This window comes from Pseudomassariella vexata (assembly GCF_002105095.1).
Source record: "Pseudomassariella vexata strain CBS 129021 chromosome Unknown BCR38scaffold_12, whole genome shotgun sequence".
Taxonomy (NCBI): Eukaryota; Fungi; Ascomycota; class Sordariomycetes; order Amphisphaeriales; family Pseudomassariaceae; genus Pseudomassariella; species Pseudomassariella vexata.
The window spans coordinates 417,675-435,257 of NW_024467967.1; the positions used below are offsets into that span (position 1 = coordinate 417,675).

The following is a 17,583-nucleotide window of genomic DNA, read 5'->3' on the forward strand; positions in this document are numbered from 1 at the left end:
TCCTCCCCCTCCTGAAACAATCGTCCAATCACCACAAATGGTTACATCTTTGAAACAAGAACATTATAAATATCCTAGCTCTCTACGGCGGTGCTCTCCGCACACTCCTCAGCGTACCTGTTATGATCGATTCTCGTGTGCTTTCGTGTGCTTTTCGTGTGCCAGCAACCGGACACCCGCACAGGCCCGGAGACTTTTCTCTGTCAGTCACGTCCGGGTAAATAACATTGAATGAAGCAAGGTCTGTTCTGAGGCGATGGCATTTACTTTCGGAACCAACAGTCGGCCCAAAGGCATGGTTTCGAGAATGACTAGCTGAAAAAGGATGAGACGAACGAATGAACGTGGGATCCAGATTGGGTTCGAGTCGAGCCCCGACAGGTGAACCGTAACTGCAGTCTTTCGGACCCTGAAATACGGGGATCGGAGAAGTGCAATCATATCCGTGGAACTGCTTCTCCGCTTTGCTGGCGTTACACAGCATTAACAACAGCACGGAAGTTGTCATTGTCGCACTATGCGCTTTCTGAGCACGGTAATAAAGTATGGCATATGGTTGCACGACTTGGGCGGCGGACATGGCAAGTTGCCAGGCTACACAGCATTTGTCGGAGTGTGGGGTGCAGAATAATTGGAATTCCCTCCGTAGTGGGTTTCAACCACACATTCATGACATCAACTGCCGACGACGCTGGAGCGCATCCGCCTTGTCGGAGGCGAGAACTCTCAACGGAGACGTCGGGCCTTGGCCACCTGGGTACGCCAATTGATAGCCATGTCTCGAGAGCAGTGGCAGGAGTGGAAGTCGGCGGCTTTGTCTTCAATTACCGAGTCACCGACAGATCTCATTGTTAAGCACGGTTTCCTCTGCCCAATACAGATTTTGAGAAGCATTGGCAGACTGATTCGAAAGGAATGTAAGCCAGCGCATCACTGCGCTGGATCTAATCAATTCCAGGATGCGTGAGATCTGAGTCTCATAGGCTTTATCCATGATGCTCCGAAGGGTAAGTGACTGCGCAACCACAATATGAAGGAACTTGTCGCACTCAGACCCTCAGAAAGGGTTTCAGAAATGACTAGTGGCATTCAACCGAGAGGATAGTAGTTCTGGGCTTCTGGGCTTCTGCACTCTTAATTTGTTCGGCCATGAAAGATCAAGATGTGATTGAAGCTGTGAGTGGACGAGATGCCGGGACGAGACTGCAATTGTGCACAGTACTCCACAAGGCTGCTGTGAGACGCCAGCGCGAGAGGGCAGTCTGTTCGGCGGCATCTCTTACCAGGAGAACTATTGACACCTTAACTGTCGTTACATGGAAGGACGGCTTGAATAGGTTGAGGAGCAGACAGTTTGCCTGCCTGACTCAACATAGGGCATTGGCGGCAGCGTTGGAACTATCGTGCATTTTGAATTTTGATGGCAAGGCACGACAAGCCAGGCGGCGCAGAGTTGAGTGATGAACAAGGGTCCACCATGTGCCGTTGAGCTCGTTGGACTGCACCGGGTTGAAAGCTTGATTAGGTGCTGTTGCCGGTTGGAACCAGCTTGAAGTGCACGCTTCGGGCGGCGGGAATTGGTGGCGACACATGGCCGACGACCTTACGGATCTCCTATTCTTGAGACAAACAGCATTCATATAGGCGATCGCAAAGTCGTAAGACGGGCGTTTCACCGTGAAGCACTACAAATCAAATGGCAATGGCTGGTAGCCGAGGAGAGGAAGCAAAATACCTCTCGGTTGGTGGGGGGTCCGGAGATGTGGGGGGCCGAAACGCGGTTTCCAGTGGGTAGGAGCCGTAAATCATGATGGTAACGACAAGCACCACAAGTTCGAATAGAAACGTCTTGCAAATAGCCATGACAGGGTAGTACAGCAACAATTGTTGATACAAACAAATGGGGCTAGAAGAGGTAAACAACTTTTCCGTCGACGGGTGAGTCGGTAACTGCCAACCTGGATGAGGTTTGTCCAGGGATGAGCTACTTACATCCAAGCAGTCAACTCTCGAGGTAAAAGGAAACAGACAACCCACAATCAAGCATATTCCATGGCTTCTTTGTTTATACTTTCCACCCAGTTACGAAAACGTTGTACATTGCACAGTGCAGCATCGAGTGCGGTGCGGAATGAAGCATTTTGATCATCGAGAACGGCGGCTGTTTATATCATCTATTCACAAGAGACGCCGCCAGGCGCGATGACAGTTGATGCTCTCATCTGGACTTGGACCCCTAGCCTGGGAGCCACGTATTCGGCGGTGCAGCTAGGAGTGCCCAGGCCCGTGTCCGAAAATGAAGTCAACAGATAGCTGCGACACGTATTTAAGGCTGCCGAAACGACGGCATTTGAATATGTCTTAAGCCTGAGGCCGAACGTCGTCCATCTTGGGAAACGAGATTTCTATCACGGCCTAGAACAGTTGAATGCTCTCCCACACATTGCCGGATGTGGGATCGCTTCATCAGGCAAATATGTGGCAGCCCCTTTTCGGGGTTACCAGGCCAGGGCCCAGGATCCAGGTACTTTGGCTCGGCGTATCTCGTCCCAAGTTTTGGTATTCCAAACTGAACCCGGAATCCACCGGATAGGTATCCGATTCTGTGGAAGAGAGATGGGACGAGATTGCTTGACGTGACTCCAAGTCGAATTCAGACTTCGTTTCGCTTTTCCATTTCCTCTTTACACTAGTATCCCCCCGGACCTGCACAGACGCCATTGGCGTCAACGCGTTGTGGTCCTCCTAACGCATGCGCCAAGTTTGACGTTGTTTTTTGAGGGGAGGGGAGGGGGGCAGGGGGGGCTGGCGGTTCATCAAGCTCATTGTTTGCAATCGCACTATCAGCACAAAAGAAACTCATAGGTGGAACTGATCTGGAGCCCTGAAGGAAACGACGTAAGAGTTATGTTTGTTCAAGGAGGAAAGGAGGGCAACGGAGGTACGATCATCGATTGTTTGCACCACCCACACCACACCAAGCTGGCAAAGCAGAAGAGGTCAAGGCGCATTTGATGCACTCGACAATTCAACAATTAATGGTCAACTCCGACTGGCCCGACCGAGAACGTGCAACCCAAAGGGGAATAGCGAGGCCTTGCAGTGAGGGCAGGAAAAAATAAGACCAGGCTTACGCCTGCAACATGCGCGGGTCTAGTGGACGAATATCCACATGACAGTTGCGTCCCTGCTCCCTGTTCCTGACTAGGTTGGGACTCCACAGCTGTGCCTGCATTCGTTCCTTTATCTGTCAGTCGAGACCTGCAGGCGACAACTGCCTTCGTCGTTACTCAATCGTATGCTTTCCTCATGTTGATGCCATCGTAATGTTTTTCCACAGTAGAAATGCGGGTATCTAGCTCGTCGTGTCTTAGGACCGAGGCCACCAAAAACTGATTCCACTATGGATCCTCTAGAAGGAACTTGGAACGTTGTTGGACCACCACACCTGCTGAGCCCCAAACCTTCAACTCGCCACGATGCTTGCTAGTGAAGTACCGTTAGACCAATGGATGCATTCAGTGCTTTCTGGTTGAAGGAGCATCTTTATTTGACGAGAAGGTCCATGGATGGGATAGCTTTGGGTGTTTAGAGTTCTGACATTATTCAGCATGCTAGCATGATATTTAACTGTTGTAACTGGACGTGGTGAAGTCTTGATTTGGGTGATGGTAGGTAGGTACGCAATCAGTGATTGATGCTCGTTTCATTAGCCACCACATTTTGGTCGCTTTGGCTCTCTCAATTCGACTTCAGCAAGCAGATGTTGGCCGTCTCTTCAGGGCATCAAAGTTGAAGATCACGGCCGTTCCAATCAAACGCTGAAAACGCTTGGGGCTTTCACTAACCGATGCGTGTTTAATTTGCCTGACTTGGCACCCTGGTTATCGGCGCCCATCATAAACAAGTACTACCCCGAAAACTTCCTCCACCCCTAAATTTGCTTTCGATACCCGCCGACCTGACGCGAGTCAACGACAATAATCGCATCTCGGTCACTGGCGACAGAAACCTTTTACACCACTCTCGCTAACCCTGCAACTCCATGACGCCTGTGACAAACAAACGTTACCACGGCTTCACGTAGTTGAGCGCTAGACGGCTGCGAAAAGGGCCTGACCTAACACCAGCGGAGGGTCTGCCTTGTGTGTCCCGTTCTGCCGTCGTGGGATTTGGTTGTTTTGCATTCCTTCCAGGCCTGCTTTTCCTGGTGGAATTAAACGGTGAACCCGCCAACGTGCCAGCGACGGTCAGATCCAGATCCAGATCCAACGCCTTACCGCCCCAACACCCGAATCCCGATTCCCGCGTGGTCTGCCGCCGCCATTGTCACAGGATTTGACACCCGCCTCGGCGATAGTTGGGATTGATATTTACAGTCGTTTTTTATTTTTATTTTTTTCGTAATTGCCGCCATGGCAGCCTCACCGCCATCATCGCCATCTCCTGGCACGTTACCGTCGCGACCCATGAGTACTATGGTGAAACCTGCACCCAGGAGCAATAGTCGCATGAGCACAAACAGCAAAGCCGGTGGTGGAAGCAGAGCATCGGATGACGATGGGCGGACAGCAGTCAAAGTTGGTAAGCATGATTCCTGGAACGAGTACCGTTGCCCTCAGACACGCGTGACGAGACGATGAACCTAATCATTTTTCACCTTCGCAGCGGTTCGAGTGCGCCCACCATTAAGCCCGACAGATCCAGGTTTCGACCTCATACCGCAACGATTCCAACGATCTATGGTGCAGACGACATCGTCAACAAGTCTTGCCATTGATGCACCTCAGGGCAAGAAGCTCTTTGTCTTTGATCGCGTATTCGCACCCGACGTCGACCAGGAAGGCGTTTGGGAGTACCTGAGAGACAGCGTAGACGCATTCTTACAGGGCTACAATGTGTCGCTCCTGGCCTATGGTCAATCCGGAGCTGGCAAGTCCTACACCATGGGTACTTCCGGACCGGGTGATCAAGCAGACCTTCACGTGATGGGTGAGCGTTCTCGATGGTGATGCGGAAAATGGGTTTGCTAACCTGTCCAGGCGTAATTCCTCGAGCCGCAACTGCCTTGTTCGAAAAGCTGGAGGGTACGCCACCTGCGCGCAATCCGAACCGCAACTCCATGTCACAGTTGAAGACACCCCAACGGTATTCCACGTCCGCCTCGAGTGCACCCAAGGGTGAGAAGAGCTGGCATCTGAAAGCTACTTATGTGGAGATCTACAACGAGCAGCTTCGCGACTTGCTAGTGCCCGAAGCCACGCCACAAAACGAGCGCAACACCGTTTCCATCCGTGAAGACAAGGGCAACATTATCCTCACCGGTCTCTGCCAGGTCGAGATTCATTCGGTTGAAGACATGATGAATGCACTGAATTTTGGATCGTCAATTCGTCAGACCGATGCAACTGCTATAAACGCAAAATCGTCACGTTCACATGCCGTTTTTAGTCTCAATCTCGTCCAACGGAGAAGCAAATCTCGGTCACCTCTGGGCGCGGAGAAGCGATTCTCGGTGCCGCTGGAAGCTATGACGGGGGCTGAAACCATTGTGACGACTGACAGCAAGCTGCACTTTGTCGATCTGGCCGGCAGTGAACGTTTGAAGAATACTGGAGCGCAGGGGGAGAGGGCCAGAGAAGGTATTTCCATCAATGCCGGTCTGGCTGCTCTCGGCAAGGTCATTTCGCAGCTGTCGTCACGGCAACATGGCTCTCACGTCTCCTACCGCGACTCAAGGTTGACCCGTCTCCTCCAGGATTCGCTCGGCGGCAATGCTATAACGTACATGATTGCCTGCGTGACGCCTGCCGAGTTCCATTTGAGCGAGACGCTCAATACAGTTCAGTATGCCCAGAGGGCCCGCGCAATTCAAAGCAAACCAAGGATCCAGCAGGTGGAGGAAGGCGATAAGCAGGCCATCATCGAACGACTGAAGGCCGAGGTTACTTTTCTGCGCGACCAGATTCGTAGTGCTGAGCGTGGTGGTGGCGAACGACGCAATCCGGCGGCGGGCGAGCGGTCCGAGCGACAGAATGAGCGGGAATCTGAGCTGCAGAACCAGCTACTGGACGCTCAGGAGAATTACACCACACTAAGCCAGCGCCATGCGAAGCTTATTGCTGAGATGGCTAGAGCCAGGGACAATGAAGCTGATGAGAACCAGAATTCGGAGGAAAGCTTCGACGACTCGGCCACGGAACGGTTAAATCGATCTAACTCCTTCGCCCAGGCTGTCGAGCAGGTCGTGCTGGAGTACGAAAAGACGATCCAATCCCTCGAGCAATCCCTCTCCAACACGCGGACTACGCTATCCAACACGGAGACCAACCTACTCGAGAAGGAGACCAAATGCGCCTACATTGAGACGATTAATACGCAGCTTCAAGCCCGCTTACAGAAGTTGATGGATCGCGAAGCCAACACCGAGAACTATCTCCATGACTTGGAAGCCAAGCTCGATGGGCATACCTCGGGCGAAGAGAAGAATGCGACCATCATCCTCGAACTACGCAAGGAAATCGCACGCGTCCGCGAGAACGAAGCTGCGGCGGAAGATTACGTCTCAACTTTAGAGGAGAGGCTTGCTGAAGCTGACCAAGATACTGAGCTCATGCAGCGCGAGATAGATCGCCTAGAACAAGTCATAGAGCGGCAGCGTAGTCTAGGCAAACTCGACAATCTTTTGTATGAGCTTGACAATATTCACGATGGAAAACAAGTAGAGCCCGGATCGGAACCCACCAACGGAGTTGGACACCGCCGCACCTTCTCCGAGCGATCGGTCAGAAGCCACGTCAGCCGGCCATCGGCAAGCCAGACCCGTCGAGGCGCTCTCCCCGAGGTAGACGAGGAAGGCCCCGAAGACAATATCGCTGAAGCAACGCCGGACGAGCGCGCCCCTGACCATGAAAATGCCCCTCCGGAAAGTACCGGCGACACGCTCGAATCCGAGGAGCAACAGACTGCTACAAGCGTCCCGCCCAGCCCAGCTCAAACCAGATTTGTAGCCGACAAGCTGGACAACGTGTCGCGGGAATTGATTGATCTTCGCGTTGAGCACGAAACGACGCTCACAGAATATGACATATTAAGCGCCAAGTACGAGGAGGCGCTCCGCACTCTGGCAGATCTTCAAGATGCCGTTGACGAGGCTAAGCATCCGAATCGGCAACGAGATTCGGTCATGTCCGTCATGTCGCCCTACGAGACACGCCCGCCGTCTTTTTTATCCGACGCGAGGTCCAGCGACCTCAAGTATGGAACGCAGTTCTCCTCACAATCGCTTTCCTCGGAATTGTCTTCGGCTATGGAGTCCCCAGCTACTGTCGATACAACTTATGTTGAAACACCAAAGCCATCAGAATCCAAGGAGACGCTCACAGAGGAGAACGCCAACACCGAGGCCTTAACCGCTGAGTTAGAGAAGCTGAAGTATCTGGCTGCTGAGAAGGAAGTCGCGGAGAGGGAGCTGGCTGAAAAGTACGCTCAACTCGAAGAACAACACCTGGAGACCTTGGATGTTGTCGAGGAACTTAAAACAGAAGTTATGAAGGCCAAACACGCAGAACCCTCATCTCCAAGGAGTGGTGCGACGCCAGTAATCCGTCGCAAGTCTAGTCAAAACGTCATGATCATCGACCGTGCCCATCGCTCATTTGCGGCGCTCCGGAATGTTGCGACTGAGAATTTTGAAGAGAACCCGGATGTCATGCAGAACTTCGAGGTCCACCTCAACATTGCCATGAACGAATTGCATGCAAGATCGGAACGGATCCAAGAGCTCGAGGCTGATGTTAGCAATGCCAAAAAGGAAATGGAAACCAAGATGACTATTATCGCAGGTTTGACCCGCGAGCGTTCGAGCTTGAAGGCCGGTCCCATGGATATTTCCATGGTGGCAACACTGAAAGAGCAGCTGGAGAAAAATGAGAAAACCCTCCAGCAGTTGCAAGAGTCACACGCAGCCCGCGAGAAGGAGCTTTTGGCCGAGCTCGACTCTGTTCGCGCATCGATGAGGGATTCAGCCGAATCGAACACGGCTTCGATGGAGGAGCATACCAAGGAAGCAGCAGGCCACCGCGGCGAACTTGAGGCTGCTCATGAGAAGCAAATTTTGGAGCTGCAATCTGAACTCGCCAACTGGGAAAGCAAACACCAGGCTGCTTTGGAGACCATGCAGACAACCGAGAAGACGATGAAGCAGACTATTGAGGAGCTGGAGGCGCAGGTTGCTGCTGTCAATGAGAAGTTCAACGAAACCCGCGACACTGTACAGAATGACGAGGATACCAAGGAGGCGGAAGAGAAACACGAAAGCCTCGTCGCTGCCCTTAAGACTGAGATTGACGAATACAAAGCCATCATCAACAGCAACGCCACCAGAGTTTCTGAGCTGGAGCGCGCCCACTCCATCGCAAAGAATCAACTTGACCAAGTCACCCATGCTCGTGACCTCGCGGCTACGGAAGCCAGTAAACACAGGGAGTTTATCATCCGCTTGGAGAACCAACTACAGGAGCATGAGAGCGCTCTCAAGGCCCATCAAGAGAGCATGGATGACCTGCAAGCTCGTCATAGCAAAGACATTGATGAAATAAGAGCACACTCGAAGCAGGAATACGAGTCACAACTCACTATCCTGATGGAGGAGCACGCCGAAAACATCAAGCTGCTGGAAAGTGATCTTGCCGAGGCTCGCGAGGAGTTGATCAAGGTTGCTACCCAGGTTGCCTTCGCTCTTGGCCTCGACGTTAGTGTAGAGAAGATCAGCGAGCGCGTCGAAGATCTGATTGCGGACCAGAAGGCTTTGGAGAAAGAGCAGAAGAAGAAGGTCGAGCTTGAAGGACACATCAATGAGCTCTCGTCTATCAATAACACCATCATGCGCGATCTCGAGGCTGTAAAGTCGGCGCTGAACGAAATGCTGAGCACTGAGGGAGAAAAGGTGAAGAGCCCGTATCCAAGTGTGAAGGAGCAGCTTGCGGCCGTCAAGAAGAGAATGGGCGACCTAGAGATCAAGAACAAGAAGCACTCCCGCTTGGTCGAGGAACTTGAAGACCAGCTCCAGACCAATTATGACCAAGCTCAGCAAACCAACCACCGCTTGTCGACTTTGCAAACCGAACGATACACTCAACTGGAGGAGGCGACTGCGGCCAGAATCAAGGCTCAAGGCGAATTGGAGGCCATCAAAGAAGAATATGCTGCCCTCCAGGTGAGATACTCAACGACCTTCAGTACTCTCCCGGATTGGGAGCTAACGCCGTTGCAGGCTCGCATCGAAGACCCCAACCAGGCTCCGCAACGGACCAACTCCTTGAGCTCCCAAGTTCGCAAGACGGCCTCCGTCTCTTCTTTGCCATCCCCCCCTCCGGCCATCCCGCTGCCCCCTCTGCCAGGTGTTGGTGGTTCATCATCGCCCACCCAGGCGGCTACCCCTGGAGGTCGGCCGCAGAGCAACGACCTCGCTTTGGCCCAGATCAGGGAAGACCAAGAAGCTCGTATCCGTACCATTGAGAGGCACCTAAACGCCGAGAAGCAGCTGACTTCGACACTGGAAGAGGCGCTTACTGACCTCGAGAGACAGTCTAATAAGGTGAAGGCTGATTGCGAGGCCTGGCGTAAGCGAGCCGTCGAGCTTGAGAACGAGGTTAAGGAGCTCAAGGAGAAGCCGCAGCAAGACAACAGGTGGCGCGACAGCCTGCACCAGGTCGAGGAGGAGCGCAAAAAGCGTCAAGATGCTGAGAGGGCTCGGGCCCACCTAGAGGAGCGCATGAACGCCATCAACAACAAGAAAAAGAAGAAGGGTAGCCTCAACTGCTTCTAGGCGCGGCGGCCTTCATGGGTAGCTCTCCTCCTCTTGCTCTCGTTCTTGGCCTTGGGCATTCTGCTTCAGCGACCTTCATCGCAACGACTGATTCGACACTGCTTTATCCTGCTCAGCGAGCACATAGCACACATTTGGCAAGGCGTTTAAAGGGAGCGTCATGGTCCATGTACTATTTATCCCCCGCATTTTCCACATAATCCTGTACAATGTCTACCTTCACCTCGTCACCGCACGACCCATCGATTGACCAACGCAAGTTATGGAGACATGCGATGTTCCCCCACCGACTCTACGCTCGACTCCTATTCCCTTAATGTTTTTCCCCTTGTCTAGATTAACCTAATTCTTCTATTTTCAACCCGTACGCATTACGCGGCACAACTCTGTTACGACATGATCTGGACGGGAATACGACACGAGAAGCACAGGCGACGTAAATGTTTACGGGATGATATTAACACAGCATAGCCTTGTCGACACTCGACTACTATTTGTCTCCTTTCTCTTTGGCCGAGGCGGAAGGGAGGTTTGGCAAGAACGAAAGAGAGAGAGAAACCTGGAAGAGCACGGAGACAGGCGACTGAGAAGAGGTGTGTGAGAGAGAGTGGGGCGGCCCGGACCCAAATTCATACCCGAGATACCACTTTTCGCCATTTTTGTTTTAGTTTTTCATATGTGTCGTCTTTTCTGCTTTACTTCATTTGGGAGGGGCGAAGAGTGAGTGCAATGCTCGTCGATTTTCTTCCATGCTTGCGCGGGAGGTTGGGCTGATGAGCTGAGCACGAGCATCTCGCGAATATTCCATATGCGAGCGAGTACTGGGAGGGGCGAAGGTGGCTGGCTACGTGTGGGGCTTCTACCTGACTGCTGTTTATATAGCCACGATAAATGTAGAATGCCTGTGTGTCAACTTTCCCTGGACGAACCGTGTGGATGTCTTTGGAATGAACTGCCTGTCATTGGCGTCGTACTCAGTTGCTGCTTCAACGCATCCAAGCTTATGTAGGCGCAACGTATGTACTTCGCTTGTTCGTGAGCGGGCGATTGATAATTGGCAAATTAAGGCCGCTGCGATGGGCTGAGCCAATATCTGCAACAACAGGTTTCCCTCCAAGCCATTGCTCTGCGAACCCCCTCTTCAGCAAGGTGATACAGCTAGCGGTTGGAGGACAGCCCGGACATAGTGATTCATGGCTGTGTTTCCGGTGGGCTTGCGGCTGTACTCGCTTTGTACAGTACATAGTATGCATCCTTCTCATGCAAGTTGTGTATTGATCACGCGCACTTCCCAAAGATAGCGATCAATCACCCTGCCAGATACTCATCCTCATTGGCCAAATTGCAGGATGGCGGCGGTCGGTCCAAGCGAGACGGCGCCTCATTCAGCTGTCCGACCCTGCAATGCGCACCATATGAGGCTCTGCGTACCTGCCGACCAGTCGGTCCTTCGTCTTGTATTCCACGCCGTTGCCTTTGCCATGATCGGTCCATGTCCCATCGTTCACATTGGACCCCCGGTCCTCCACGATGAGCCAGCACAGTCGCCGAGGCGGCATCGCGGGGGAGAATTCAAACTCTGGACCCCGTGCTAGAAATGGCCGCCTCGAGTCCGAGTCCCTGTGGTTGCGTTTGAATGAGGCAAAGCAAAGAAGCGACGAACCCGAGCATTCTTTCTTTTGTTATTCGCATCTGGAAAGAATATGGCGCCGCGACGACTTTCGTGACCTATTCTACAGCCTTCAGCCACATCAACACCAGGTCGTACAAGACAAGATGCTTCGGCTCGTGTCATTCCTCGTCTACATCGAGGTGCATCCTGACTGGTTTTCTGGCTTCGACCGCTTCTTCCAGCCAAGCAAATCCACCAACGCCGTACTTACTGACGAAAACATGCCCATATCTGCGACTGACTTGGCTACCAAGATGGGCTTGCCCGCACCCAAAACCTCACGGTGGCACGAGCAATACTGCTTCATCCCACGGAGGATAATCTTCAACCCAAAGGAATTCTTCCAGCAAATAGATGATGCCAAGATCAGGCTTCCGTTTAGCCGGGATGGTGGCTCTGCTCATGGTGGCTACGGAGATGTTACGGTACGTACCGCTGGAAGGGCCCATTCCCGTCAGACCCAGACTAAGTCACGCATTACGCAAGTTCTACCACCTCGAACCAGAGCACGTAGAAGACCATGACTCTCGCCGAGAAGGATGGATACCTGTACGTTCCGCCCTCCTCAATGTCTCGCGTCGACCGGAAGCTGACGCGCCTCTGTCTATCTAAGCCTGCGAGTGGACTCGTGGTTGCCGTCAAAGAGTTTCGCGTGCGTAGAGACGGGCTGGATGAAGCCAAGAACATGCGGCTGCTGAAAGAGAGTCTTACCGAGAATAAGAATATCTCATTGCATGAAGCCATCATAATGCAAGGAAGGGGTGAGGAGCCGAAAGTGTTCATCGTTTTCCTGAAAGCCCCGCACGGAGACTTGTGGCAGTTTCTCCACGGCGGCGAGACCATTGGACATAGAGGAGAAATTATCCGGTCATACGATTTCTCGCAACGATTTCCACAAGCCGCGGATATTGAGATTGAGCTCGCGCCCTCGTTGCTGAAGCAGTGCGAGGGTTTGGCCGGGGCGCTGAGGTTTCTCCATGAGGGGTTCCAGGCAAACGACATTGATTTGTTTTGCGCACATATGGACCTCAAACCCAACAATGTTGTTATATTCGACGGGGGCCCTGATGGAGAAATTGTAGGAATGTGGAAGCTTTGCGACTTTGGCATCTCTGCATTTAAGGAACATCCCAAAACCCACCAAGACTCCTCGGTTATTTCGGTAGGTGATTACCATGCCCAGGTAACCATGAAGACGAAACCGAGACGAGACCGGGGTCCTTATCAAGCTCCTGAAGTATGGCGGTTTCGAGACACTTCCGATATCTCTCCTCAAGCTGCATCGGATCAAGGCAGAGTTGGCCGTAAAAGCGACATCTGGTCGTTCGGCAGTATATTTACTGAGGTGTTGACATTTTCATTGCAGCGCGATGCCGGTGTGAAACGCTTTGCTAAGTATCGTCTCTCCGGTCGATATCAGAAGGATGACTATTTCTATTCATCGATCTCCCCTGATGCCCTTTATGATCCAAGCCAGCAGCCATTGCACTCCTACCAAGTCAAGCCTCAAGTCTTGGACTGGTTAAACGAGCTGTGTATGCACTCGTCAACAACCCAGAGATGGGCTGAGTGCTGGGCTCTTTGCATTCGACGCATCCTCGAAGTCGATCCAAACAAGCGACCCGACGCACAGACGTTGGTCTCGTACGTTCGCCACGTTCGAGCCCACGTACTTCATTCTCACCAGCCCAAGGAGATTCGCTGTGTGTTCCAGTCTTCTGCTCACGATTCCATCCGTGTCCCAGCTCCAGTGCCCCCGATTCCCGCTCTCGTGAGGGAACCTGCACTACAGGATCTCAGGCCGGGTGAAGAAGGGCCCACGATCATTATCCGCCAGCCAACGCTGCCACTAGCAGTCAACAATGAGAGCGGTGAAATCGAAAGTGCATATTCAGATCCCGATGAGAAATCTCAGAGTGTGGAACGGGATAAGGGATCCCAACCTGGCGGTCGGGGAGACGAGCAGGAGGGCAGTATTGTTGTACTGGATTCAGAACCGCTGCCCCTAAGCGAGCAGGAGAACTTCATTCTTGGGCAGCCCCTGACAGCCCATGGGATCATGACTAGCCGTGATGACCCTCGAGAAGTCAAACCTTCAACCATTCAAAAGCTGAAAATCGGCTCTCGCAGAGAAGCCATCGCTGTAACATCGGATGGACTCAGAGCCGCTTTTCTCACAAAACCCGCCATACATATCTTCACCGTCTTCAATCAGTCGGGCTTGCCGAATCCTGAGCTGGAAGCCGTGTTACCATTTACAAAAGACGAGCGAGGCCCTGTGTGGGTTGGCATTGCCATTGCAGGGGCGTTTCTGGTTGTTTGGGGCTTTGAGAAGAAGTCCAAGGACTCGCAGGTAAGGCTTTCGGTCACACACTGGCTTCCGTGGGCGACTAAAATGTTGTAGCTCCGTGTCATGCGTCGGACGGACGATGGCCAGTGGGAGAACTTGGCAGTCCCCAACGAAAACGATGTGCGCAGGTTCGACTACGACAAGCGTGTCGCTGTCTCTAGCCAGGGATATGTTGCCGTAATAACGTCGGGCAAAATTACTGTGGTCGCCTACCAGTCAGTCGGTTGCATCTCCCCAAAAACCGTTGGTGTCAATATCTTACAATCATACAGGCCCGAGCCTCGCGTCTTCACTCTAGAGGCACCGGCAACAGGCGCTTTTAGAAGCAGAACCATATCAGTCTTGGAGCGGGAGTTCGTTGACGTCGCCTTCGATGATGCGGGACGTCTTCTCCACACTTGGGCCAATGTCGGTACTGACGGGGCGCTTTGCATTTACCGGTGTTCAAGTTTAGCCAGGTCCAGCACTCCGGAGTCTATTGGGTATTATGAATATGTGAGTTCAGGAGTCCAGCATGGGGGGGGGGGGGGGGGGGGGGTGTGTGTCATGTTAATGAATAGAGTAGGATATCAACGAAGACCGCCATGCAACTCGATTGACGCCGTTCAACAGTTCGTTTGGGTGCTTCATAGCATCTTCGAGCCTGTCTTACTACCCTGCCATCATTCGAGGCTCCATGTATGACCTAAGGCGTCCCTTGCCCCGGCACAGTTCTCACCAGTTACAGAATTCTAACGTTCAAGCTGCGTGCATGTTCAACAATCATTCCCTAATCACCGTACAGAAGGCTTTTCTTGAAAGTCGGTCAGTGGGGCGACATTTCAGACTTTTCGAGTATCCTCTCAACTTTAGAGATGTGCACCGCCTCGGCTATGGCATCCAGTTGAGCAAAATCAAAGAAAAGCCTCAAAATTCTTCCATACTCCGAGTCACGAAGCAAGAAGACAACATATATGCCTGCATCTACCACACAGAGGGGAAAATTGAATATGTACCTTTCTGCTTGCGAAACAGTGGGCTGGCTTCACGAGACCCATCAGGTTCTATGAACGCTTCGACTGAAACCTCTATCGCACCAGCCCACAATCGTCTATTACACTTTTTTCGACCATTTTGATAACCAGGATCGACTCGATTTCTTCCGCCAGCTATTTCTGAGATAAGTGAGGTAGAACAAAGCACCAGTGAGCAGAGTCAGAGTCGCCCAGAACGCCACAAATATCCAAAAGTCCTCGGTGATTGTTATTCGACTTGCGGCGGCGTCAAAATCGAAGAAATTCATGCCGAAGATAGTCTAGGGAAGAATTCAGTTGGGGTCGAGACGACGTCAGAGAGGAATGGGGACTGACAGCTACGAAGCTGCCCGGCAGATAGAAAGCCGATACAATGGTAATGATACGAACAATAGCGCTGTCGTCTACTGTGTTCTCGGTGAGATCCTTCAGCTTCTTCGTTACAACACTGGTCTCCTGGGCGAGATTCTTCAACTCGTGAGTCATGTCCCTGATCTCGCGATCGAAACGCGCGGTCTCCAGTTGGTTGTGTAGGGTCAGAGTGTAGCCAATCTACGGGAGTAAGTGATTCTGGACGGGCTTTCTAACAGCACGTAACTTACCAGGTCGATAGTATTACGGACCCTGTCCTGTAGAACGTGGGAACTGCTGATGAAACCCTGAAGCATGCTCTCGGTGGTTGAAAAGGTCGGGGTTTCCTTTTCACCAACATGCAGGCTTGTTTCCAGAGATTGAGCAACATCAAGGTTGCTCGAACAGCAAGCATTGGCGAAGAGAGCGAAGTCAATGATGTTCCTGAGCTTCTGGACATGGACGAAGTTCTCCTTTCCTGTGTGCTCGGCCGTCGAAACCATGGCCCGGTTGTTCTGTTCATGAAACACATCAGAAGAGGACCGCCCATGGATCATTGCAAGAGCATACTATCTTCGAGAACTGGTCACCTAGGTAGCGGAGGTAGGGTCTCCAATTGTCAACGTAGCACGCAAGGGTCAATCTATGCAGCAATTCGGGGCGATGGCAGAATTCCACCAGGCGTCTCGTCGCGCTGGGATTTTCCGAGTCGTGCTTGACGTGCTGCGCTAATTTGACATAGAGCGAACTTGTGGGGCTACAATGAAGCAAGATGATGAGATCTTGATCATCCTTGTGGTGGTGATAGACGCCGACATGGCGGAAGGACCACGGGTCCTGGCCCGGCCGGTGGTTGCGTTCGACGTAGTTGAGCTTATATGAGAGTACGTCTACAACATCAATTTCGAGAACCCCAAAGCGGAATTTCAGGCGACTCACAGTTCCCGTCGGGTGAGGAGACGAATGTTCGATTACTACTACCGGCTTCTGACTGATGAGGTTCGTCGCCGAAGGATAGGAGGACGCGAAGGAAGTTCTCTTTCACCTCGTAGGTCTGGAAGACTTTGGCAGCAAGGCTAGAAGTGATTTTCAACGGTGCAATGGTTCTCGGTGAGTGGATGGATCTATTGCAACCTTGATCAGTGGCCTGCAGTCACCCAATGATGACGTGACCTCATACATGATACGAGTTCTAGGCTTGGGCGAACGACGAACGGCGTCGTCGAACTCATGCGCATTGGTAACAATAGTTTGCTTCGTCGTTTCTGCTCATTGCATCGCAATTAACGTGTGCTCTTACATCAACGTTGAAGACCCATGAATCACTTCATACCTTGTGTCACATCAATCACCGCAAAGTCGGAGGTCGTCGACGAGAAAACATAATCGCTCAGGTCGTCCAGCTGCTCTCGCAAGGACCCTCTGGCAGTTGCAACATCACCTCGTTCGGCGAAGTATTGATCCCAGTCTTCAGAAGCTATGACAGCCATGGATCACTCAATTTCTTGTGGCGTGGTCCAAGAGATAGTGTGACCTTTTTAATTCTGTCTCCTACTTTTCTACATAACTATGTTGTCATGCTGAACATATCCGGCGGTTATTCCAAGAAGCCTCGCACACAGCCTGCAGGAGCTGAGACTCCATAAATGAAAAGATATTCGCCAGTGCATTGCCTTGCACGAAGTACGAGTACTGGTACATGGAACCAATGACCAGAAATCAGGCTGCAGCGGCATGCCGTGGGGGGTCGAGAACGCCTATCATTTGGCCACGCTGGCAGCCTTTTGACGTTCCACGATTTCATTCGTCATAAAACTGAGTCAATATGCAATGTCAGCGACGCCACAGCGCATCAACCGCTCTCAAGTTGTGGGATCGGTGGCTACCTCAGCTGCTTCTGTCTTTTCAGTCAGCCCCTCGGACTAGAGCTTCGTATCCCGAGTGGGAGGAGGGGCTCACTTACCTCTGTCATCTCCTCGCCGTCCGGCAAGTTGAAATACCATCGTTCGTTTTGGTGCTGTTTTGGATGGCTATGTCAGAAAGGCGCGCGCTGATGAACCTTTTGGGCACGGGGCAAGAATCGAACTGACCTCGATCTTGAAGTCAACGTCGGAACCGTACTTGGCTTTGTACTTCTCCTTGAGGTAGTCCTTCAGCTCAGTCCCGACGTTGATGTAGCGGGAAAACTTGGGATCAAGGCAGATTTGGCCCATTGTTGAAGATAGTCTGACTGTCGCAATCTGGATTTGGACGGAATTATGCACTGAGCTGCAAAGAGTTTTGCGCGCACGACCGAGTCGAATTTATAATTCGTTCCCATACCGCTATCCGGCCGTCTCGAGTGCTATGTAGGGCCTCGTATGCCAGC

General features: G+C 52.2%; 3 protein-coding genes across 3 annotated transcripts; 2 read left to right on the forward strand and 1 right to left on the reverse strand.

Moving 5' to 3' along the window:
• Window positions 1-4,415: 4,415 nt before the first annotated feature.
• On the forward strand, window positions 4,416-9,829 carry BCR38DRAFT_488217 (uncharacterized protein; the record flags this gene model as incomplete). The annotated part of the gene is made up of 4 exons (XM_040864244.1): window positions 4,416-4,584; window positions 4,669-4,992; window positions 5,043-9,217; window positions 9,275-9,829. The coding sequence occupies 4 exons, from the start codon at window positions 4,416-4,418 to the stop codon at window positions 9,827-9,829; spliced, it is 5,223 nt and encodes a 1,740-aa protein (XP_040712458.1).
• Window positions 9,830-11,922: 2,093 nt separating this feature from the next.
• On the forward strand, window positions 11,923-14,370 carry BCR38DRAFT_52409 (kinase-like domain-containing protein). Its single transcript, XM_040865285.1, has 3 exons — window positions 11,923-13,854; window positions 13,906-14,070; window positions 14,124-14,370. Exons 1-3 carry the CDS (start codon window positions 12,022-12,024, stop codon window positions 14,172-14,174), a joined length of 2,049 nt encoding a protein of 682 aa, XP_040712459.1. The 5' UTR covers window positions 11,923-12,021; the 3' UTR covers window positions 14,175-14,370.
• Window positions 14,371-14,944: 574 nt separating this feature from the next.
• Window positions 14,945-16,705, reverse strand: BCR38DRAFT_488219 (uncharacterized protein; the record flags this gene model as incomplete). The annotated part of the gene is made up of 7 exons (XM_040864245.1): window positions 14,945-15,145; window positions 15,201-15,416; window positions 15,467-15,730; window positions 15,786-16,105; window positions 16,155-16,339; window positions 16,396-16,480; window positions 16,549-16,705. The coding sequence occupies 7 exons, from the start codon at window positions 16,703-16,705 to the stop codon at window positions 14,945-14,947; spliced, it is 1,428 nt and encodes a 475-aa protein (XP_040712460.1).
• Window positions 16,706-17,583: the final 878 nt, after the last annotated feature.